The following is a 25203-nucleotide window of genomic DNA, read 5'->3' as shown; positions in this document are numbered from 1 at the left end:
TGAGCGTCGATAAATTAGTAGTTTTTTTAAGTTTTGCGTCAATATTTCTAAAACTATGCCTTAGCGTAAGGAATGTTCTATAGAAATAGCTATTTGTATAACAAGGGAGGAAAGTGTAACTTTTCCTCCCGAGAATGAAGTTTACTGCCCGACGCGTAGCGGAGGGCAGTAATCATTCAAGGGAGGAAAAGGCACTTTACTCCCATGTTATACATATGGGTTTTCCACCTTCCTCAAATAACAAGTCATTTTTTCATTTTTACTTAATTTATTTATGTAACTAACCAACAAAATTTATTAACTAAAACAACAAGTAGGTACAATATAACTGTCAACTGTCAAATATAAGTCAAATTATTAATGTAAACATTGTTAAATCAAAATAACAATTTACTGTTTTTTACCATTCTGCAAAATACAGGATGTTTTATAAATAAACGTTAAAATGTATAGATACTTCGTAATAGAAAATAGATATTATACAGGGCGTCAATAAGTTATATTTCATGAATGAAATACCATGACGTCACTTTTACTTTTCCTCCCTAGGGAGGAAAAATATTTTCCTCCCTAGGGAGGAAAAGTACAACTTTGCTCCCTACAATCAGGTCCGGAAAAGTATACTTTCGGTAGAGGTAGGTGGAAAAATATTTTTCCACCTACCTCTGCCGAAAGTATACTTTTCCGGACCTGACTGTAGGGAGCAAAGTTGTACTTTTCCTCCCTAGGGAGGAAAATATTTTTCCTCCCTAGGGAAGAAAAGTAAAAGTGACGTCATGGTATTTCATTCATGAAATATAACTTATTGACGCCCTGCACAATATCTATTTTCTATTACGTAAGTATCTATACATTTTAACGTTTATTTAAAAACACGCTGTATTTTGTAGAATGGTAAAAAACAGTAAATTGTTATTCTGATTTAACAATGTTTACATTAATAATTTGACTTATATTTGACAGTTGACAGTTATATTGTACCTACTTGTTAGTTTTAGTTCTAATAAATTTTGTTGGTTAGTTACATAAATAAATTAAGTAAAAATGAAAAAATGACTTGTTATTTGAGGAAGGTGGAAAAACCATATGTATAACATGGGAGTAAAGTGCCTTTTCCTCCCTTGAATGATTACTGCCCTCCGCTACGCGTCGGGCAGTAAACTTCATTCTCGGGAGGAAAAGTAGCACTTTCCTCCCTTGTTATACAAATAGCTATTACATGAGATTTAAAACAAAAAATGTTCTATGCATAATTGTTATAAAATCAACGGTTCCAGAGTTACGGAGGGTGAAACCTGGAGGTTTTCGATCCTTTTTATATTTACCGATTTCTCACCCCCTCTCCCCCACCCCCAAACCCGACGCTCAAAATGGTGTGACTTTTTTCTGAACATTATGTGGACCATATAGAACAATTTGGTGTTGGAGGATAACTTTCACTTTGGATGTCTAAGTTTTTGGTATAGTTATATCATAAATATTGCCCAAAAAATATAAAAATTATCAAAAACCTCGACTTTTCACCCTGCGTAACTCTGGAACCGTTGATTTTATAACAATTATGTATAGAACATTTTTTGTTTTAAATTTTATGTAGAACGTTTTTGTATATAACATTGTTTACGGTAAAGCATAGTTTTAGAAATATTGACGAAAAACTTAAAAAAACTACTAATTTACCGACTTTTCTCCCATCTCGCTCCCAAACCGGACGCTCAAAATGGTGTAACTTTTTACTGAACAATATGTGGACCATATAGAACATTTTGGTGTTGGAGGAAAACTTTTATTTTGGATGTTTGGGTTAGGCCATTTTTTGGACCAGTTATACTATACTACCTCCGTAACTTTGGAACCATTCATATTAGAAAGATTATGCATAGGGCCTTTTTTATTTCAAATTTAATGTAGAACAATTTTGTATAGAGGCATATTCATGCTAAACCGCATAGTTTCAGAAATATTGGCGAAAAACTTCAAAAACTACGAATTTACCGACTTCTCCCCCCTCTCCCCCCCCCCAAACCCGACGCTCAAACTGGTGTGACTTTTTTCTGGACATTGTGTGGACCATATAGAACAATTTGGTGTTGAAGGGTAACTTTCACTTTGGATGTCTGGGTTATGCCATCTTTTGGATCAACTATACTATACTATTAGTTATACTTATATACATCAAGTGTACCAATTTAGAAATATATACGATCAATATAAGTAATTTATATTTTTCAGTCTATAGAAATAAACCAACTTATAGCTAAAAAGGCATATATTAGGATGAGTGATCTTCAAAAGCCTAAATTTGCCCCTAAAAATAAAAAGTCGCATGTTACAATATATTATTTCTTTTAATTTCTTTACTTACAGAGTGTATTCTCTGATATACTTACGTAGCATACTGGTATTCCAACAATGAATTAAAAATACCAAACGGTTTTATAGTATTAATGTTTCAATCTTATTGTATGCGTCATTAATAACATATACTTCTTTCTAGGAATGTGCTGTGACTGGAAGGAATTACACCTACTCACAGCTTAGGACAAAATCCAAAAATTTTGGAGCAGCTCTTCGGAAGAAGTTCAAACTTGAGAAAAACGATACCATCGCCATTTTATTGCCAAACGTTCCAGAGTTCCCTATCGTAACATTGGGTGCAATAAGGGCAGGACTGATTTGCACCACTGTAAACCCAATCTACACAGCAGGTATGTATAAATAGCAAAAATAAGTAAAGAAATTGGAGATATGTAAGCATTCTCTCTTCCTCTTTTCTGTTCGTTTCCTTTGATATGATCCCATCAGCACTTTCAAGAACTTTTTATTAATAATTGGCACACCTAAAAACAAGAAAAGACAGAAAGATACATGAAAGACAAAAGCTGAACAATAAACTTCTTCTTCTTCTTCTTCTTCAGCCTGTGTTCGTCCACTGCTGGACATAGGCCTCTTCCATTTGCTTCCATCGATTTCTACTCTTGGCAATTCTCATCCACTGTTTGCCCGCGACTTGTTTGATATCATCTGCCTACCTCTTCTGCGGTCTGCCTACTCCTCGCCTGTTCTCTCTTGGTCTCCAGTTTGTTAGTCTCTGTGTCCAATTTTCGGGATTATCTCGGGCAACATGTCCGACCCATTGCCACTTGAGCCTTGCTATACGTTATGCGACATCAGTAATCTTTGTTATTTCACGAATGTCGATATTTCGAATTTTGTCTCTCAAACTAATCCCTAGCATGGCCCTCTCCATCGCTCTTTGAGTTGTACTGAGCTGCTCTAAAGTTTTCTTTGTAAAGGCCATGGTCTCCAGTCCATATGTAGTTACAGGCAAGATACATTTGTCATAAACTCTACGTTTTAGACACATTGGTATATCTCTATTCTTCAAGATAAAGCTTAACTTGCCGAAAGCTACCCAAGACAATTGTATGCGTCTTTTTATTTCGGCTATTTGGTTTTCTTTGCCGATTTTGATGGTATGTCCAAGATATATATAGTGGTCTACATTTTCAAGACTGACGTTGTCAATAACAAGATTAGTTTGTACATTACTCATTATTTTTGTTTTCTGAAGATTCATTTTGAGACCTATTTTATTTGACTGATGGTTTAGTTCCTTCATCATTTGCTCCAGTTCCTTGATATCTGTACTAAATAATACTATGTCGTCCGCAAACCTCAAATGACTCAAACGTACACCATCAATGTTTAGACCTTTTTCCTCCCAGTCGAGCTGTTTGAATACATTTTCCAATGCTAAGGTAAAAAGTTTTGGTGAAATAGTATCACCTTGTCTAATACCTTTACCAAGGCGTATTTTTTCGGTTTTTTGGTCTTCATTGATTTTGATGTGAAATGTGGCCTGTTCATAAATGTTTTTAATGAGTGTAGTGTACCGTGAGTCTATTCGAGCATCCCTGAGGGCTGACAAAAAGGACCAGGTTTCAATACTATCGAAAGCCTTGTGAAAGTCAATAAATGCCATATGTAAGGGTACATTATATTCTGTGGTTTTTTCTACCAGTGTTCTGATGGTTTGTAAGTGATCGTTAGTACCAAACCCTTTTCGAAATCCCGCCTGTTCAACCGGTTGATATAAATCAAGTTTTTGTGTTATGCGGTTGGTTATTATTCTTGTTAGCAATTTGTATAAATGTGACAACAAACTTATATGCCTGTAGTTTTCAATATTAGTAGTGTCTCCTTTCTTGTGTAAAAGTATTATTTCGGCGTTTTCCCACAGATTGGGTATTCTTTTCTCTATTAGACACCTATTCAGCAAGACTTCCACAACCTCTACAACGGTGTTGCCACCCATTTTTAAAATTTCAGACGTTATATGATCCTCGCCAGGAGCTTTTTTATTCTTCATTTGCTGTAAGGCATGTCTAACTTCCGAAGAAGTTATTTTAGGGAGAGTTTCCGAGCCGACGTTTAGAATTGTTCTATGGTCTGTTCCGGGGTTCTGTATAGTGGATGTATAAAGATTCTTGTAGAACGTTTGTATTTCCTTGATTATTTGAGTTTTTTCCGTCACCGTATTCCCCTGTTGGTTTTTGATTTTAGTTATCTTCGATTTTCCTTTAGTTAAATTTGATTTCAATACTCTCATATTTCTATTGTCTTCGATGGTTTGCAATATTTGTTTTGTTTTATAAGCCCGCAAGTCTGACCTTATGCTCTTTTTAACTTTATTGTTGATAGCCTTATATTCTGGTAATTCTTTAGATGTTCTTCTTCTTTCATCCATTAAATCCAGTGTTGTTTGTTTAAGTTTCGTGTTTCTCGGATTTTTATTTTTACCACAGATCTTTTTGTAGTTGATGTTATGTCATTCGTTAATTTTTCTGTTATTTCATTTATACCTATCGTGTTGAATACTGGTAAAGGTCCTAGTTTCTTTTTTAGTTCACTTTGATATTCCTCTTGATTCATTTCGAGTGCTTCTATGTTTGGTAATTTATCCTGTGTTAATAATTTTCTTCTATCGAATTTCGTATTTACTTCTATTCGCACCCTAACTAATCGATGGTCACTACCAGTGTCGATAGAATTTAGTACAGTAACATCTTTAGCAATGTTTTTGAAGTTAGAGAGTATAAAGTCAATTTCATTTTTTACTTTGCCGTCTGGGCTGTGCCACGTCCATTTTCTCTGCATCTTTTTCTTGTAGAATGTGTTTAAGCAGAATAGCTTTTCTTTGCTGAGGAAATTTGCGAGCATATCTCCCCTGTGATTTCTACTTCGCAGTCCAAAATTTCCAATATATTCGTTGTCGTTATTTTCGTTCTCTCCTATTTTAGCGTTGAAATCTCCCGTAATTATTACGTAATATGTTTTCTCTAGGTTTCTGGCTCTTGTAATGTCTTCATAAAGTTGTTCTACCTCTTCATCATCTGCAGAAGAAGTTGGCGCATAACAATGGATTATTTGAATGCTGTATCTACAATTTAGTTTTATTACCAGATAGATAACTCTATTAGAAATCGCTTGGAATTTAGTTACCAAGTTTTCAATTCTTTTATGTACCAAAAAGCCTACGCCTCCTATACCTTGGTTATTTCCTGAATTGTATTGGTACAAAGTGTGCCCTGATTTTAGTAGTAACAATAAACTAACAGACAGGAAAAGAAACGAATGAATCCTTAACAAAACAAAAGTGATGTCTCAACCTAAGTAGCAAAACTTAAATGGAAGTTCGCCAGACTAAAGCAGAAGGATGAAAAATTGAATAAGATGGAGACCGTGGGACCACAAACGAAAAAAGGGATGTAAATTGCCCAAGATAGAGAGGCATGGAAGAAGGAAGAGGAAGATTATGTCCAAGGATGGATGTTTATAGATGATTATATAGACAGAAGTGTTCGGGTCATTCCATTTCAAATCACTTAATTTTGGAGCAAAAAAAATTTTGGACCTCCGATTTTTCTGAAAATTGATATATAGCTTCTGTGGGACGTAAAAATGAGATATTAAGGGTCAAAAAATCTTCTTCTTTTTTTCTCAAAATGTTATTTTATGCGATTTTACAGTGATTTGGTGTTTATTTATACAAATTTGCATTTTCTATCGTAAAGTATCAATGGAAAACATAATATTTTAATAGAAGGGACTCAAAAATGTCATTATATCGCATTATAACAAGTTACTTTTATTCAAAACAAGCTTTTGATCAAATTTTATAGTGTAGAAAACGTTAAAATACCGTTTTTTACATTTTTCTCCATTCCCAAAATACATCATAATCGATTTGGCTGAAAATTTGCCCACAGATAGACAAAACATAGTGGTGAGTAGTTAAGTGGTGAGAAGGATTTGAATTATATTACAATACCAAAAAAGTTACATGCAATATTATAGTCAAAAATATAGGCGTCTACTGTAAGTACAATTAACTCGAAAATATCGACCTCACGACAAAAATTGTTAAAAAGAAATTGTAATAATTGTAAATACGATTTACTTGGAACAATTTCAGTTCCTATCATTTTTGTCGAAAAGTAAAAAATGGCGGAGATATTGAGCAAAACAGGTTCTCCTTTAAAATCAAGATGGCGGCTAACGTAACGGAGGAATTCATTCGTGAATTTAAATTTAGGCTACTATTGACACCCCTAAAGATCAGAAAAATAAAATTTTGGGCAGCTCGGCATTCAAGGTCAAATGCTATCCCGACTGGACTAATATAATACTTTTGAGTCTGATATTACTGCATGTAACTTTTTTGGTATTCTAATATAATTCAAATCCTTCTAACCACTTAAAGTCCTATTTTTTGGCTATCTGTGGGCAAATTTTCAGCCAAATCGATGATGATGTATTTTGGGAATGGAGGAAAAATGTAAAAAACGGTATTTTAACGTTTTTTACACTATAAAATTTGATGAAAAACTTGTTTTGATTCAAAATAACTTGTTATAATGCCATATAATGATATTTTTGAGTCCTTTCTATTAAAATATTATGTTTTTCATTGATACTTTACGACAGAAAATGCAAATTTGTTTAAATAAACACCAAATCACTGTAAAATCGCATAAAATAACATTTTGAGAAAAAAAAAGAAGAAGATTTTTTGACCTTAAATATCTTATTTTTACGTCCCGCAGAAGCTTTATACCAATTTTCAGAAAAATCGGAGATCCAAAATTTTTTGCCTGAGTGATTTGACATGGAATGTACCGTTCTCTTTTTCTGTTTTCTACTCTTTTCCTTTGGTATGATCCCATCAGCACTTCTAAGACCTTTTTGTTAATAATTAACCATTTTTTGAGCAATCAGTTCTTCCAAGCCATTACTTGCCCGAATGTCTGTTGATGTTTATCTGGGTTATACAGTAAAAGATTCTCGAAAAAAGAACATGTTTGTTTTTAAGTCTAAAAGCAAGCAATTTGAAGACGTACTTGAAAAATATACTCCAATTACAATATAGGATCGAAGGATTTTATAATAGAAAGGGTGTACGCAAATTGGATGAAAGAAAACAAAACATTGTTTTGTACTTTTTGGGTCATTCTAAGCAAACAATGTTCTTACAAGTTTTTTCGTAGGATGTATAGTTTTCGAGATAAACGCGGTTGAACTTTCAAAAAATCGAAAAATTGCAATTTTTGAACCCGAATAACTTTTGATTAAAAAATAAAATAGCAATTCTGCTTACTGCATTTGAAAGTTCAAGTCAAATTCTATCGGTTTTGATTATTTGCATTGTTAAAAATTTATTTTTTTATTGTTAAACAAAGCTAGAAACACAGTGCTTGCGTGATGCTTTCAATGCATCTCTCATTTAAAAACGAACGAGTAGGCGAGCCTACAAACAGACAATTTCTACGTAGCCTGCATTAAAACGCATGCATTTGGCACGGGAAACACTATTTTTGTTTATAGCTTTGTTTGACAATAAAAAAATTAATTTTTAGCCATGCAAATAATCAAAACCCGTATAATTTGACTTAAACTTTCAAATGAGGTAATTATAATTGCCATTTTATTTTTTGATCAGAAGTTATTCGGGTTCAAAAATTGCCATTTTTCGATTTTTTGAAAGTTCAACTGCGTTTATCTCGAAAACTATGCATCCTACGAAAAAACATAAGAACATTTTTTGCTTAGAATGACCCAAAAATACAAAAAAAATATTTTGTTTTGCGAAAATTCGCTGTAGTGTAATTCCTCAAGTTCTTTGTTTATAACAATCTTATCGACATTCGGATCAACTGTTACCCAAAAAATTTCTGTTCTACGGTCAAAATACATAAAAAACTTGGGTAAGTTCATCTGAATAAAGGAGGCGGTTGTACCTACCCTGGCGACAGGACTACCGTATTAATGTGAAATATGTCCACTTACGTCAATAATTATTCTGATTAATAGGTAGCATTCATATTTAGTAGAAAAAAGTAGAAATAGTCAAAATATTTTGTTCACATCAATGAATCCCAAATTTCAACCGCTTTCTTTGTTCTTTTTTCTATCGGCGCAATATTGCATAAACAAATTAAAACTGGTATGGTTGGAAATAATATCTGCTATTACGGTAATTAAGGGAAATTATGGTATACTTACCTAGACCCATTAGGAAAGTAAAAAATAACAATAATTAAATGTTTAATAATCCCATTAAGGGCATAGCCGCAAAATGTCGCCTGTCAAAATGTTCAATGTGTTTTAAATGTATTCATTTTTTTTTTCGAATCCTGATAAAACTAAAAAATATTTATGAAAAATTTAAACACAGAATGAGAATGAAAGATTGCATTATTACCGAGGGCCAAAAGTCACATTAAATTTTCTTTTTTTTTTTTTACAACTGTAACTTATTAAAATAAAAACTATCGAAGATTTCAGGGACTTTCAACCCTCGGTTATAACGTAATCTTCATTCTGCGTTTAACTTTTTCAAAAATACTTATTAGTCTTCTCAGGATTCGAAAAAAAAAATGAATACGTTTAAAACAAATTGAAAATTTTGACAGGCGACGTTTTGCATCCGGCAGATTTATAAATTATTATTCAAATCATTCTTGAAATCAAAAACTTAACGTGCCTCCCGTAAGTTGTCGTTCCAACGTTTCGGCGGTCTAGCCACTGATCGTCTTCCTATTGGGGAACCGTCTTTCGCCATTTTTACGACTCAATTTTTTGTCATTTGGCTTATTTGGTCGTTCGATTCTATTCTTCAGTTTCTTGTCCAGCTCTTAATGTTCTCCACCTTGCATCTCTGTCGTATACAGTGGCGCACCCAGAATTTTCCTCTAGGGGGGGTTGGCTTGGGCGGGGTTCGGACAAATAATCCATGACAAAAAATCCCCGGGCAAAAAATCCCCACAAAAAATCCCGGACAAATAATCCCCACAATTTTTTTTCGACAAAATATCCCCATGAAATATTTGCTACCGAATAGTTCTCTAAAAGTTTTCCCGTGAACGCAATCGACTCGAATGTTATTCAGCCTCAGTGCATAAGAGTTATAGCAATGGCCATGAAACCGCTTTTCGGCACGACAATAATGATTAGTAATTAAGATTAAGCATGAATTATTGTAATTCCAATTACATGCCGAAAATTTCAAATTTTACATGACAAACGAGTGTGAGTTTTTTCAAAAATCGTGGAATATAAGGGGAATGAGCTAAGGCTGTGGGAATCATGTTGTAATTATTCGCTTAAATCTTTTGCTCACTCTGCCTTGAATAACTAAGTTCAAAACATTGCCTATTATCTGTGTGCATCCATGAAAAATTTTTGCGCTATTAAGAATGTTTAGCTTTGTTGTGAAAACGCAGAACACGGGTTTTTGACATAGCTTTTGAAAGCGTTTGAAGCAGGTTTCTGAAATGTTGCTTGCAGTGTATTGAAACTGATGACTAAATATTTTTCGTTAGGTACATATTACTAAAAAGATTACTACCATACGCCTAAGAAATAGTTGGGGACTACCAGTGTGATTTCAGGCCCGGAAGATCGATTGTTGATCAAATATTTACTATTAGACAAATGCTTGAAAGGATTGTGAGTATAATCAAGACGTGCATCAGATCTTTATAGATTTCAAATAGGCTTATGATTCAATTAATCATCCTACACTATGGAATACAATGGTCGAGCTGGGTGTACCCAAGAAATTAACTGCGGTAACGCAAATGTGTGTAAGTAACTTCCTTTAAATAATTAATGGATTCGACCGTTACTTGATGGAAGTTCATTTTATCTCACAATAAAACACTGAAAAACGTTTGTTTTCTATACTTCCACAAAATTTATTACAACTATGTTTTTACTACAGCTGTTTCGGCAAAGTGCCTTTCTCAAGTGATATATTTTACAATGTGTTTGCCTTTTTAAGTCTTTAACTGAAGAGCTTGAGGAGTGGGGAGCTGTTTGTCTCGAGTTGGTCATTCAGAATTATATCTGTATTTTTCAATTTATTAATTTCCATTGATTCTAAAAGTGATAGCTTAAGGCCTTTATTTTGAATATGTAGAATTTTCACATTTTCAATTGCATTTTCAATTGCCCAACAAGTCCAGACTAATTTCATTTGACGTAAAAAATCTTTTTCCTAGTGTTCCTCCTACAGAAACTTTTGTTTTGGTTAAAAACCTTTTAGAACATAATAGTACAAATCCGATCATTGCATCTGAAATTTTACACCTTCTTGAAATTTGCATAAATCAAGACTATTTTGAATTCAATAATCAAATTTACACAAACAACAGTGCAGGACTTATTATGGGTAATCCTCTAAGCCCATTACTATCAGATATATTTATGAACCAACTTGAAACAACAATTTCTAAACACCCCGTATTTAAACAGTTCTTATATTGGTGGAGATACGTGGATGACATACTAGCCTGCTTTACAGAAACTAACAGACAACTTGACCAATTTCTCTCATACATTAATTCACTTCATAGTAATATTGAGTTCACAATAGAAACAGAACAGAATAATTCCATAAACTTTCTAGATGTAACGATTACCAGACTACACAACAAACATGAGTTCTCCGTATATCATAAACCTACCCATACTGACACAACTATACACAATTCATCATCCCATCCTACACAACACAAATTAGCAGCCTACCATAGCATGATACATAGACTGACAGAAATTCCTATGACAAAAAATAACTTCGAGACAGAACTAAATATCATTAGACAAATAGCAGTAAACAATGGCTATAACGAACAAACAGTTAACAACATTTTAAACCAAAAACTCCATAAGAAAGCCTTGAAATTAGTGTATCCACCACCACAGAAAGAACCCAGTACCTTCTGCTCTCTCACATATACTGGCAAAATAACAACAAAAATAGCCAGATACATAAAAAAGAAAGGAATAGCACCAGCTTTCAGAACTAACAACAACTTAAGCAAACATATTAAAAACAATAAAACCCGAAAGAGAAAGCAACTACAGAGTGGTGTGTACAAACTAACTTGTGGTGACTGTCCGAAAACTTACATCGGTCAAACTGGCAGAACTTTTGACAAACGGATAGCAGAACACAAAAGGGCTTTCAACAATAGAAAAACAGACACTTCTACATACGCACTTCACCTTCTAGATCATAATCATTCTTTCAATGAAGAGTTTCAAATTCTACATATTCAAAATAAAGGCTTTAAGCTATCACTTTTAGAATCAATGGAAATTAATAAATTGAAAAATACAGATATAATTCTGAATGACCAACTCGAGACAAACAGCTCCCCACTCCTCAACCTCTTCAGTTAAAGACTTAAAAAGGCAAACACATTGTAAAATAGAGAAAGGCACTTTGCCGAAACAGCTGTAGTAATAACATAGTTGTAATAAATTTTGTGGAAGTATAGAAAACAAACGTTTTTCAGTGTTTTATTGTGAGGTAAGTAACTTCATTGCACAGTGGGAAAATATCAAATGCTTTCTGCGTAAATTCTGGACTGGACAGGGAGATCCGTTGTCCCCATTGTTGTTTAACCTGGCCTTAGAATATGCCATGCGAAAAATTTATCCAAAAATCAAACGAGACATAGCTGCTCGGGGAGAGGCCAGATGGGAGAAAGTCTGTAGGACGGCCTAGAAAAGGTGGAAAGGTGCAATCAGAGAAGATCTGGAGAAAATGGGAGTGAGACAATGGGAAATAGTGGCACAGGACCGACACATGGAAGGCAATAGTAAACCATTCGCAAGGACACTCGAAGATAATAACTAAATATTTTTGACGTTAAATTTACAAAAAGTAACAGGTTTTTTGCATTACAATCAAGATTATCGTTTTCAGGACCAGCAGTTCTCATCACGAATAGGCAATGTTTTGAACACAGTTATTTAAAGCAGAGTGAATAAAAGATTTAAGAGAATAATTACAACATGGTTCCCACAGCCTTAGCGCATTCCTCATATCTTCCACGATTTTTGAAAAAACTCACACTCTTTTGTCATGGAAAATTTGAAGTTTTCGGCATGGAATTGAAATTCGAAATTTGTTAATCGAAATTACAATTCATGCTTAATCTTAATTGCCAATCATTATTTTTGTGCCGAAAAGCGGTTTCATGGCGATTGCTATAGCTCTCACGCACTGAGGCTGAAAAACATTTGAGTCGATTGCATTCACGGGAAGATTTTTAGAGAACTATTCGGCAGCAAGTATTTCTTGGGGATTTTTTGTCAGGGATTTTTTTGTGGGGATATTTTGTCCAAAAAAATTTGTGGGGATTATTTGTCCGGGATTTTTTGTCCGGAGATTATTTGTCCAGGGATAATTTGTGGAGATTTTTTGTTCGGGATTATTTGTCCTAGCTTCGCTTGGGCACCGAAATTTTTCTGTATTGTTTCTGAAAGACAAGTGACATTTTCCTACTATTCTTTATATTTTTTTATATGCCCTGGGAGGGGTTTTACCCAAACCCCCCCCCCGGGTGCGCCACTGGTCGTATACCTGTACTTCCAGCTCTGTCCTATAATGTCTTACCATCGATTTTTCGAAGGGTTTTCATCTCTGCTGTTTCTAGCATTATTTTTGTCCTCTCTGTGTCAGGTTGTGTTTCTGCCGCGTATAGCATTATTGGTATGATTACTGTTTTCTAAATTCTGCCTTTAGATTCTTTCCTGATATTTTTATTATTTGTCCATATTGTCTCATTCTATTCTGTCTGCTCTATTCACTTGATCTTTAACTTCTGTTTCGAGCTTTCCGTAGCTGCATAGTGTGATGCCTAGATATTAAAATTCCATCACTTGTTCTTTTATCTGGCCCTTTTCTAATTTAAATTTTAGTAGATTTGCTGATATAACCATGCATTTTGTTTTTTTTTTTTTTGGGGGAAATTAACATGTTAAATTTTCTGTCGCTCGGTTACATTAAATTAGTGCAGTATACGTTGTAAATCACCTTCACTTTGAGAGAATAGTATTGCATCGTCTGCATTGCAGATTATTTTAAGTTGTTTTTCTCCCATTTGGTATCCTTTTTTAGTTCTTACTTTTTTTATTATTTCATCCATCATCAGGTTGAACAATAGAGGACTCTGGGAATTCCCTTGTCTTATCCCACTGCCAGCTTCAATTGGGTCAATTAGTTCTTCTTCTATTTTTACTTTTGTTGTGTTGCTCAGGTAGATATTTTCGATCGTTTTAATTATTCCAAGAATTATCTCTCTTGCGTACAATAAATGGATAATGCCCTTTAATTTGATCCTGTCAGAAGCCTTCTTAAGGTCCACGAAACATAAATATACCGGTTTGTTCGTTTGTTGTATTCTAGTGATTTCTCTGTGCAGTTTTTCTAGAGATTTTCAATATTTTAAACCTCGCTCTACAAGTGAGATATTAATGGAAAATCCATTTCTCGTTGAATGATTATTCAATATAAAATTGCCTGTAATTGTATCGTATTGTTCGACCTTTTCAATAAAACCTCCTCTTCACTAAGTTGTTTATCGTACAAGGTCGTTTAAAGGAATACATGCAATTCTATTGAGATATAACTGCAGCCAATTGTTTATTTAAACTCAATTACATTATACTAAATTGAAACTGGACGTGTATTTGGTAATGACGAGGAACTGACAATGGACCTTTGAACAACACTTGTTAAAACATTTTTATTAAACCAGGGTATTTAGGAAAAAATAAATCGATTTTTAAATACAACACCTATGATGGACTTACAACTTTTTGTATTGTGTTCAGGATGACACCACAAAAATATACAATGGAATAAAAAAATATGAAAAAATTTTTTTAAGGTCATCGGTACATAATTCGCAAATATTTTTCTGCTATCCCTACTTTTTCTGTCTTTACACGGCACATTACATGTAGTAAAATTCTCACTGGTATGAATATGTAAACTTTACTTGACAGTGTCATCACTAACTTTAAAGATGGCTTTTGAATGTTCTTGGATAACTGTTACTTGTATAAATAATTGCCTTAATTATTAATTCAGTTAATTAATATGATAATTTTTTCACTACCTATGTATCCAGTGATTGTAATAAGTTATCTACTGTACAACAAAAACTAATATTCAATCGAGAAAAGAGGAAAAGTCATAAAGTGATTTTTTTAATAATATATTGTTACTATGAAACGCTTACAATGTTGAACATCTTTAACAACAAAATATTTGGATCACTGAATATATCCTGGTGTATTCTCTGCTTTGGATCTTCCATAAACAATAAATAACTTTTTATTAATTTCACGTCTTAAATCAATTATTTATCAAATACACTATCAATATTATTTAATCAACAACTCAAAATATTCCCGATGCCATGTCAAATATTTAAAATTGTCACTGATTGTCACTGTCTGACTGACAATATGTTGAAAATATTCTATTCGACTGAGTGCGTTGTATGACAAAGATAGATTTAGAAAGTATTACCACGGACAGTGTGGTCATTTTTTTCGAATCCTGAAAAAACCAATAAATATTTTTGAAAAATTTAAACGCAGAATGGTAGACTAAATTATTACTGAGGGCCGAAAGTCCCTTAGAATAAATAAAATGTTTAGTTTGAATGAGATATTTGAAATTAAAAATCACACTAAATTTTCTCTTAGTTTTTCACCCATGTACCTTATTAAAATAAACATTATAGAAGTTCTCAGAGACTCTCAGCCCTCGCTAATAACGTAATATTTCATTCTGCGTTTAAATTTTTCAAAAATACTTATTAGTTTTCTCAGGATTCGAAAAAGATGAATCCCATTTGAATAGCATTGCAGCAGAAACTACGTACCCATCCCCTTAAGAAAGGCTTTTCTTTAGTTACGAGTGACTAAAATTATAAATATAAAAAAAAATCAACTAAAAAGCAAAAAATAAAAAAAAATCGAACTTAAAGGATTATTCGAAAAAATCTGTTTGACAGATTAAATATACAAAAATCTTACAAATTCGTTAAAAATTTTTTTTTTTTTTTTATTTATTAAACACCAATAAGATGCTTAAGGACATTACAATCTGATCAAATAATGTGATCAATGAGCAACTTATTTCTAACCTAAATTACTACTAAAAAACTTAAGACTAAGGACAAACTCGATAGTACCCCCTAGGTTCTGTTAATATATTGCACAAATTTTAACTTGTACCATCACTTGCACCGTGCACTATTTTTCACTTAACTAACTCGAAGGGTTTCTTCCTCTTGAGTCTTCTAGCTAGATCCGTGTTGTCGAGGAGCTGGATGGCCTCAACATTGACGTGTTGAAGAAGTCGTTGTTCGTGACTCTTGGCAAATTTTTCTATGGTCTTGTTAACAGTATCCATGTCTAGGTCCCTATGGAGATCACTGTTCCTATAGTACCATGGAGCGTTGACAATGCTCCTTAGCACTTTGTTTTGGAATCGTTGAATGATAATTAAATTTGTATTACTAGCGCAGCCCCATAGTTGGATGCCATATGTCCATATAGGTTTTATAATCTGTTTATACAAAAGTATTTTATTGTAGATCGAGAGAGTGGATTGTCTTCCCAATAGCCAATACATTTTTTTATACTTCATGTTAAGCTGTTCTCGTTTCTTTTTAACATGGGCCTTCCAGCGTAGCCTAGCGTCTAGTGTAATACCCAAATACTTTGCGGTGTCGGCATATGGTATCTGAGTATTATTTAGGTTAACAGGAATGTATTGATTTTTCTTGTTTGTAAAATTTATATGCACTGACTTCATTTCGTTTAATTTAATTCGCCAGCGTTTAGTCCACTCGTTAAGTCTGTTAAGAGATATTTGTAATTTTCTTGCTGCTTCTTCATGGTTTTCACCTACGGCTAAGACGGCAGTGTCATCAGCAAAGGTAGCTATTGTATTATGTTGTACTTCAGGGATATCACTAGTGTATAATAGGTATAGGACCGGTCCTATCACACTACCTTGTGGTACTCCTGCATTGATTTCCTTTAGTTCCGAGTAGGCTTCTTCTTGCTTAACCCTAAAAACTCTCTCTGATATATAAGATTCCAATAATTCTCTGTATTGTCTTGGCAAAATCCTGCTTAATTTGTACTTAAGTCCTTCGTGCCATACCTTATCAAAAGCTTGCGCTACGTCGAGGAAGACAGCTGAGCAAACTTTCTTTCCTTCTAGCGACCTCTCTATTATATCCGTTATTCTATGGACTTGGTCGATAGTTAAATGACTTTCTCGAAATCCAAACTGGTGTGATGGAATTAGAGCCTTAGCATCTATGAGAGGTTTCAACCTTTTCAGCAAAAGCTTCTCGTACAGCTTTGAAATTACGGGTAGCAATGAAATCGGTCTGTACGATGATACTGTATTTGGTTGTTTTCCAGGTTTAAGGATCATTATGACCTCAGCCACTTTCCATATCTTGGGAATATATCTTAATCTGAACGAGGCATTTATGAGATATGTCAGTTTTACTATGGCTTTTCTAGGAAGTTGTTTTAAGATTTCCCCAGTAATTAAGTCAAACCCAGGTGCTTTCCTGGGATTGATGTTTGATTTAATTTCGTCGGCCACTTCTTTTGGGGTGACTAGTTTAATTTCACCTTCTTCCTGTGTGGCATTTTCCCATTGCAGTGTGTTATCACCTTCATTTGGCTGGAATGTTTCCTCGAGATATTCAGCAAATTTATTAGCCTTCTCTAAATTGCTTTTTGCCCAGCTTCCATCTGTATTTCTTAGTGGGGAATTTTGCATTATCGGTCGTTTTAATTTCTTAGTGGCTCTCCAGAGGGAATAATCAGTTGTGCTATCATTTGTCAATTCTCTTAGATAGTTACTAATTGATTCGTTTTTATTTTTTTTAATTTCTCTTTTAAGCTGTTGTGTAGCATTATTTAGTTTTGTTTTATCAGATGGATCTCTAGAGCGTTGCCAGATCCTTCTGAGTTTTCTTTTTTCTTCGATTAGCTTTCTAATTTCTTTAGGGTAATTATTACCTTTAACTCTATGAATCAGTTCAGGTGAGTTATTCCAAGCGGCTTGTTGAACTTGTTTAACAAAACATTCCGTTTCTTCATCAAGTTCATATCTAGTTTTTAGTGAAACTTTGAGATTGATTGTTTCTTCTAAGTGAAGCTGAAAACTCCGCCAATCTGTTAGTCTATTAGTCAGTTTAGGAGGTGGCTGGCTTTGAATAACAGTATCGCTAACTGTGAGAAGGATGGGTGAATGATCGGAGTTCATGTCCCAAGCTTCTTCAATATGTAAATAATTAACAGAAATATTTCTAGTTATAAAAAAATCAATCAGGTCTGGAATTTTGTTGGAATCAGTAGGCCAATAAGTCGGTTTACCTGTTGAAAGTGTTTCACATTGTAATTGCTTAACTGCCTGCAAGAGTTCCTTCCCCTTTGTTGTAATTATCCTAGAACCCCAATGGGTGTGCTTGGCATTAAAATCACCACCAATTATAAATCTTTTGCAATGTCTATTCAAAAATTCTGGATATTGATCTTTTTTGAGGTTATGTTTTGGTGGAGAGTAGACAGCGGTAACGATAAGCTCAAAAGATTTTGTTTTAACACATACTGAAGTAGCTTGGAACATTTCTGTTTTGTAGCATATTTCTTGATGATGTCTAATTGTTTCTTTTATTATGATAGCACTACCACCTCTGGCTGTATTATCCGGATGTAAGGTATGGTATACTTTAAATCCTTTAAAATGAATGTAGGTTTCATTTGTAAAGTGTGTTTCAGAAATGAGACAAATGTCTATTTTTTCAATGTCTAGGACAGTCTGCAGTTCTTGTTGATGCTGCAGTAGTCCATTTGCATTCCATTCCATTATCCTCAGACTATCTGGCATTAAAATTCTTAGGAATAGCTCCTTTGGTGCTATATTCTAATCTAGTAATACGCTCATCCATTTTGGTCAGTGTTTCCAGTATTTGTTGGAGAGTGCTCTCAATGTTAGAGCTGTGTTTTGGGTTAGTACTTTCAATTTCTATATTACCTCTAGCAGCTTGGCTGTAGGTTTTTTTGTTTTCGTTGGTTTTGTATATCGCGTTAAAAAATTGAAAAAATTAAATACATTCGTTACAGAAAAGCGTGGGGCTCGTCTTCATCGAATAAACGGTTTTCGCCCCACGCTTTTCTTTAACGAATGTGTTAGATTTTTTCAATTTTTTAACGGATGTTTAAGATTTTTGTACATTTAATCTGTCTATCAGTTTTTTTTTTCGGATAATCCTTCGAGTTTGAATTTTATTTTTTGCTTTTTAGTGGATTTGTTTATATTTTTAATTTTAGTCACTCGTAACAAAAGCAAAAAAAATTTCATATTTTTTTATTTTTTACTTTTTAGTCTCACACTTTTCAAACATTAAAATATAGGTATAAAACATAAATGATGTACAAACATGAAGAGAAGTCGGAACCGGCAAAAAAATTGAAACTTTATTATTTATTTACGAAGCATAACGTAAACAATTAACGTAAAAAGTGAAATTATGTCTAGTTCATATAATTAGCTACAATCTGTAAAAGTTTCAAGTTTCGTCATTGTAAAAAACAAGAGAATTTAAGTATTTTCCATTAAAATAGTTTTTTTATTTAAACAATTAATAAACATAAAAAAATTATTGACTATTCGTGTATGGTTCCCGCGAATGCATATGTCTACAAATTTGCATTGAAGAAAAGGCAGTCATATTAACGTCTAAAGATTTGACCCAAACGATTGAATTAAAGAAAAGCGTTTAAAAATGAGTTTTTTTATATATTAAACACAAGCTGTGTTTAGACTACTGAAATCTGGTCATCAGTTGACCAATTATCAGTTCTTCTTTAACTTATATTACTAAATGATACATAATATAAGATCTTAACCCTATGGTGTCCTCTTATTTTTTTTAACAAGTATGCATTTTAAAACTAAAACTAACACACAATACAACATAATGCTCTGCTTTTACACTAACACTTTAGAATAACTCAAATGGTTTTCTTCGTTTGAGTCTTCTTTCTAGCAAAGTATTATCGAGGAGCTGGATGGCCTCGATGTTTACATGACTATGGAGCCGTTGTTCGTGACTACCTGCCATCTTCTTGATAACTTTGTCTACATCTTCCATCTCAACATCCTTGTGGAGGTCGACATTTCGGATATACCAAGGAGCATCAACAATGTTCCGTAATACTTTATTCTGGAATCTCTGGATAATCTGAATATTACTTAAATTGGCACAGCCCCAGAGTTGGCATAAAAATGGGTGAAAATGAATATTCTAAAAGTGCATAAACGTGTCAAAATCTGTATATTAAGGGTCAGGAGGTTTTTGGGGTCGCCGAACATAAATACGCAATGAGAATCTACCCCAGAGCACCTGGTACCCGGGGTTACTAAGGTGCTGGTGCTAAGGCACGTCATCTGGAGTTTGGGGTTTTTTTGGCACTTTTTCTTCTTCTTAAAGTTCCCTCTCCTATCGGAGGTTGGATATCATAATGGCTATAGTCACTTTGTTGGCTGCTGCTCTGAACAGTTGTAATGAACTACAGTTAAACCATTTTCTAAGGTTCCTCAGCCAGGAGATGCTTCTTCTTCATATGCTTCTTCTTCTTTGGATCCTTCCTTGCATAATAATTCTCAGCAACTCATATTTTTCTCCTCTGGTAATGTGACCCAAATATTCCAGTTTTCTAGTTTTTATACTCTTCATGATTTCTAACTCCTTATTTAAACGTCGTAGCACTTCCACATTGGTAATCCTTTGAACCCACTGAATTTTCAATATTCTTCTGTAATACCACATTTCGAACGCTTCTATTCTTCTTATGTGTTGTCTCTTCAATGTCCAAGCTTCCATTCCGTATAGCAATATAGAAAATATGTAGCATCTTAGAGACCTCAATCTGAGAGGCAACTGAAGGTCCTTGTTTGTGAGCAGTGTCTTCATTTTTATAAATACTTGCCTTGTAGTTTCAATTCGGACTTTAATTTCTTTGCTTTGGTCATTTTTGTCATCAACCCAGGTTCCCAGATATTTGTATGTCTTTACTTTTTCTATTTGGCTTTGCTCTATCATTAACCTTTCACTTCCATGTTCTGTTTTTGAGACAATCATAAATTTAGTTTTTTTCTTGTATGTTTATTTTTAGTCCGTATCGAATGCAATAATCGTTAATTCTATTTAGCAATTCTTGTAGCGATTCCAGGGTGTCTGCCATTATAATGGTGTCACCAGCGAATCTTATGTTATTTACTATTCTTCCGTTTATAGAGATTCCATCACTTAGCTCCACTATCGCTTCCTGAAATATGGCTTCACTGTACAGGTTAAACAGTAGCGACGACAGAACACAACCCTGTCTTACTCCTCTCTTTATATCAGTATTCTCGGATTCTTGTTCTTCTATCATTATATTGGCCTGTTGATTCCAATACAGATTGATGATAATTCGTAAATCTCGTCTGTCTATATCTCTGTTTTTCAATAATTCTATTAGTTTTTCATGTCGGACCCTGTCGAACGTTTTTTTAAAGTCGATGAAACAGGAATAAATATTCAGGTTCATATCTAAGTATCTTTGAGAGAGGACATTAAACGCAAACAATGCCTCTCTTGTTCCAAGTCCTTTGCGGAACCCAAATTGGGTATCATGCATATCATATTCTAGCTTTCTGTATAGTCTTCTGTATAGTCTGTATAGTCTTTCCTCAAGTTATCCTGAACGCAATTCAAAAAGTCGATATATGCATACCTAGGTGTTTTATTATAAAATCGATTTATTCCGTTGTTTTTTTTTTTCTAAATGCCCTGGTCTACAACACTTATAGTTATTTTCCTAACAAGTGCAGAAAGTCATTCTTTTCCGCACGCGACTGCAGTTTGCTGAACGACGCGAAGCGGGAGTTCGGCAAGCAGTCGAGTGCGGAAAAGAGACTTTCTGCAAGAGTTAGGAACAATATTTTTTCTAAGAGTCTTTAAAAAATTACCAAATCTTAATCAATTAATTTAATTAATATGAAAATACATACACAAATTAATTATTTGACAACGTTGTCAAAACCAAACTTTCAATATAATTAGTTAGCATGACGACGATCTTGGTTTCCATGACGATGATTCAAAACGACTGTTATTGTCTACCGATTTGACGTTTCGAATATTATGTCAAAATAATTTTATTTCATCGAATTGTCGCGTTCATTTCATTAAAACAGGAACACAATAAGATATATTTGAAATAAATTAGTAAATAATATCTAAATATTAGTATTATAATTACTTTAAGGCCATATTAACATATCTAAATTAACACGCGTGCGAAAAAGTAAAAACCGCGTGCGGAAAAGTAACACGCGTGCGGAAAAGTGAATCTTTCTAAACTAAAATGCGTGCGCGAAAGTAGACATTTTTGCACGCTCGTAGAAAAAAACATTTTTATTGTAAGAAAATGACGCAATTGATGCCAGTGAATGGTCTCGGTAAACAATGGTTTTTATTTATGATTCATTTACGACTGATAAATTTGTTTATGTATGTAGAGTAAATATTGTTAAAGTGTTTTCCTGAATGTCATGCTTTTTGTGATAACAAACAACATGATTTAAAACAATAATCGCTTCTGGGAACTTCAGAAACATATTCACAGATTATACAGTGATAACCAATAGATATGCTTTCGCTATAATTCAGGGAAATTACATTTTTTTCGTGACACTGAAACGGTGCGGCCAGGCTTTTTTGTTACTCAAAACAACAGTTACTCAAAACAACAGTTCAAAACAACAGTAGTATGTAAATGTAGTACCTACCTACGCGCGGAGATTGGTTAGAAAATTTAAACTAATATAACAAAATACAGTTTGGCAACATTGTGTGAATACCAACTAACTCCAAATGGTCAAAAGAACCGTAATTTAGTCCAGACAAATTAATATATTTTTTTAATAACCAAAATGAGATGTTTTAACCAAATAATATTTCAAATATGATGTGCAATAGCTATTTGTATAACAAGGGACGAAAGTGCTACTTTTCCTCCCGAGGATGAAGTTTACTGCCCGACGCGTAGCGGAGGGCAGTAATCATTCAAGGGAGGAAAAGGAACTTTACTCCCATGTTATACATATGATTTTTCCACCTTCCTCAAATAACAAGTCATTTTTTCATTTTTAAATAGAGTTATTTATGTACTAAGTCAGTAAAGAGTCTTTACTGACGTGGTGCATACAAAATTTTATCGCTAACAATTTGATATTAGTTTTAACACTTACTTACAATTTATAATTTAAGAACGTTTTTAAATTGTAGACGTAATAAAAATTGAATGACAGTAATGACAGTTATCAATATTGAATAATTACTAAATCGCTACAATTTTGATTTATTTTATATGAATATAATTAATAATTACAAAATACTACGGAATTTCACTTTTTGACATTTTAATTAACAATGTCGTAGGTAAATTTTGTACAATATCTTTACTAATTAAAGTAAATAAATTGTAAGTTAACTCAAATAAATAATCGATTACTGGCATCGACCATTTACATTCAATCTCGATTAATCGCGGCAGGTAAAGTAAAATTCTTCTTTCAGTACAATAAAGTGTTACTTTACTGCCGCAAATTAGGACAAATGGGTACAATAATGAATAACTTTAGTGACAGTTGGCGATAAATTTATTTATGTAACTAATTAACATTTATTAGGAGAACCAAAACTAACAAGTAGGTACATTATAACTGTCAACTGTCAAATCTAAGTCAAATTATTAATGTAAACATTGTTTAATCAAATAACAATTTACTGTTTGTTACCATTCTGCAAACTACAGGGTGTTCTATAAATAAACGTTAAAATGTATAAATACTTACGTAATAGATAATAGAGTATTGTACCTATTGGGACCTTGCAAGTTCGGAAAAGCGACACCTGGTTTCATAGCTCGGCAACATTTTTCGCACTTTTAATTATATTGGCCAATCCTATTGGTCCTGATTACTGGACAATTGTCAAGGCCATAGCCCAAAAAAATTATAAGAAGAAAAAGTTATTAAGGTTATGTTATTAAAAGGTAAACATTTGTATGTAGTAAATAAAATTAATTATTAAAATGTACTACTACAAGCAAAATACAATTAATTAAATTTACTTTTATATAATAATTGCATATCATATCAATATTGTGGAGCAACATATAATTTTTCTTCTTCATTGACAGTAGATATGAAATATACGTCAATTTGACAATTTCAATTGACAATGAATTATTTAAGAAAGTTGCAAGATTTCTCAGCTATTCGCGCACGATCGTTTCTTCTGTACTTCCCTCCAAGTACTTGCACACGGCGAATGGGGCGTCAATAAGTTATTTCATCAATGACATACCATGACGTCACTTTTACTTTTACTCCCTAGGGAGGAAAAGTACGACTTTGCTCCCTACAATCAGATTAGGAAAAGTATACTTTCGGTAGAGGTAGGTGGAAAAATAATTTTCAATTCGGTTCCGCTAATGAACTTACTTTTTTGTCCTTATAGTAGGGGAGGAAAGTATGCTAAATTGGCAGTTACGGGGTTATGGGGTTATTCGAGCGTTATGGGGACCTATTGGGTTGTGAAGATTAGGTCCTAAAACCAAAAAAAGTTAGGTAAAATTTTTCATTTAAGTGGGGACTTTCCATTTTTTAATTTAATTTTTTTATTTCCAACAATCGTTTTTTCCGATTATAGCGTCATCTATCCATAATTCGAAAAAATGTCTCGAATAAAAGTTTCTTATTTTTACGTAATGTAACAAAACTGGATTTACGCGGTTGACTTTACTATTTTATTATTTATGTTTTTTTTTAGGCACTAAGTTTAATTTTAGTTGACTTTATTTATTTTTTAATAACTTACTTCTAAACAAATGAAAAACACTGAATTCATATCTTTTATTTTACAAACTACGATATATAATTTATGTATTACACTAAATCTAATAATTTATTTACATAATTACAAGTTCAAAAATATCGCGCCCGATACATATCAAATACACCGACGTATTCAAATTCACAACTAACTGCTAATTTCAAAATATATTATATTTATACAATGCTTAATCATCTCGAATACAAAAGAATGATCCAGAATAAACGAGTATTTACATAATAACTTAAAGCACATAAAATCGAATTTTCTAGTGCAATACCAAAAGAACAATTATTAGAAAAAGGTACAACTCGGTCGAGATCTCTCTTTAAATTAGGGTCCCTCATAAATCAATCAACCACAGATGCATAAATCATTGTATAAAAAAAAGGTTCTTGGTAAACACCTTCGGCGCCTGTTAGTCCGGGAGCTGAAAATACTAAGGTGACATAATTGTGTCACAGTAAGGAATCCAAATCTGCAATAAAAAATGGGAGCTTCTATTTAAGATTTTAAAGTAACCCACCACCCTTACTCCGTGGGGGGTCGTGTTTGGTGTCATTCCATAGATTTTTCAAAAATATTAAATACGTGTATTTTGAAGTTTTTCGATCTGATGTTCATTTCGCGAAATATTGCGGGGTTCCTATTTAAAAATTTTAATTTACCCCCACCCCTCTCCGTGGCGGGTCCTGTTTAGTATCATTCGATAGATTTTTGAAAAATATTGAACACTTATTTTTTAGTTTTGCGATCTGACGTTTATTTCTCCAAATATTCGCTTTTTTCTTGTAAAATTTTGTGACTTGCTAATTTCCTTACCTCAAACCGTCAGATTTTTGAAATA

General features: G+C 33.3%; 1 protein-coding gene across 1 annotated transcript in view; it reads left to right on the top strand.

Moving 5' to 3' along the window:
- The window catches only part of LOC114336561 (uncharacterized), a 93804-nt gene that overhangs the window by 34058 nt on the left and 34543 nt on the right, over positions 1–25203 (top strand). The window contains exon 2 of the mRNA XM_028286929.2: positions 2498–2708. Coding sequence (XP_028142730.2) covers positions 2498–2708 — 211 coding nt within the window. The remainder of the gene's footprint in view (positions 1–2497; positions 2709–25203) is intronic.

This window comes from Diabrotica virgifera, chromosome 8, assembly GCF_917563875.1.
Source record: "Diabrotica virgifera virgifera chromosome 8, PGI_DIABVI_V3a".
In the NCBI taxonomy this organism is placed as follows: domain Eukaryota; kingdom Metazoa; phylum Arthropoda; class Insecta; order Coleoptera; family Chrysomelidae; genus Diabrotica; species Diabrotica virgifera.
This window is presented reverse-complemented; position numbering and strand designations above follow the sequence as displayed.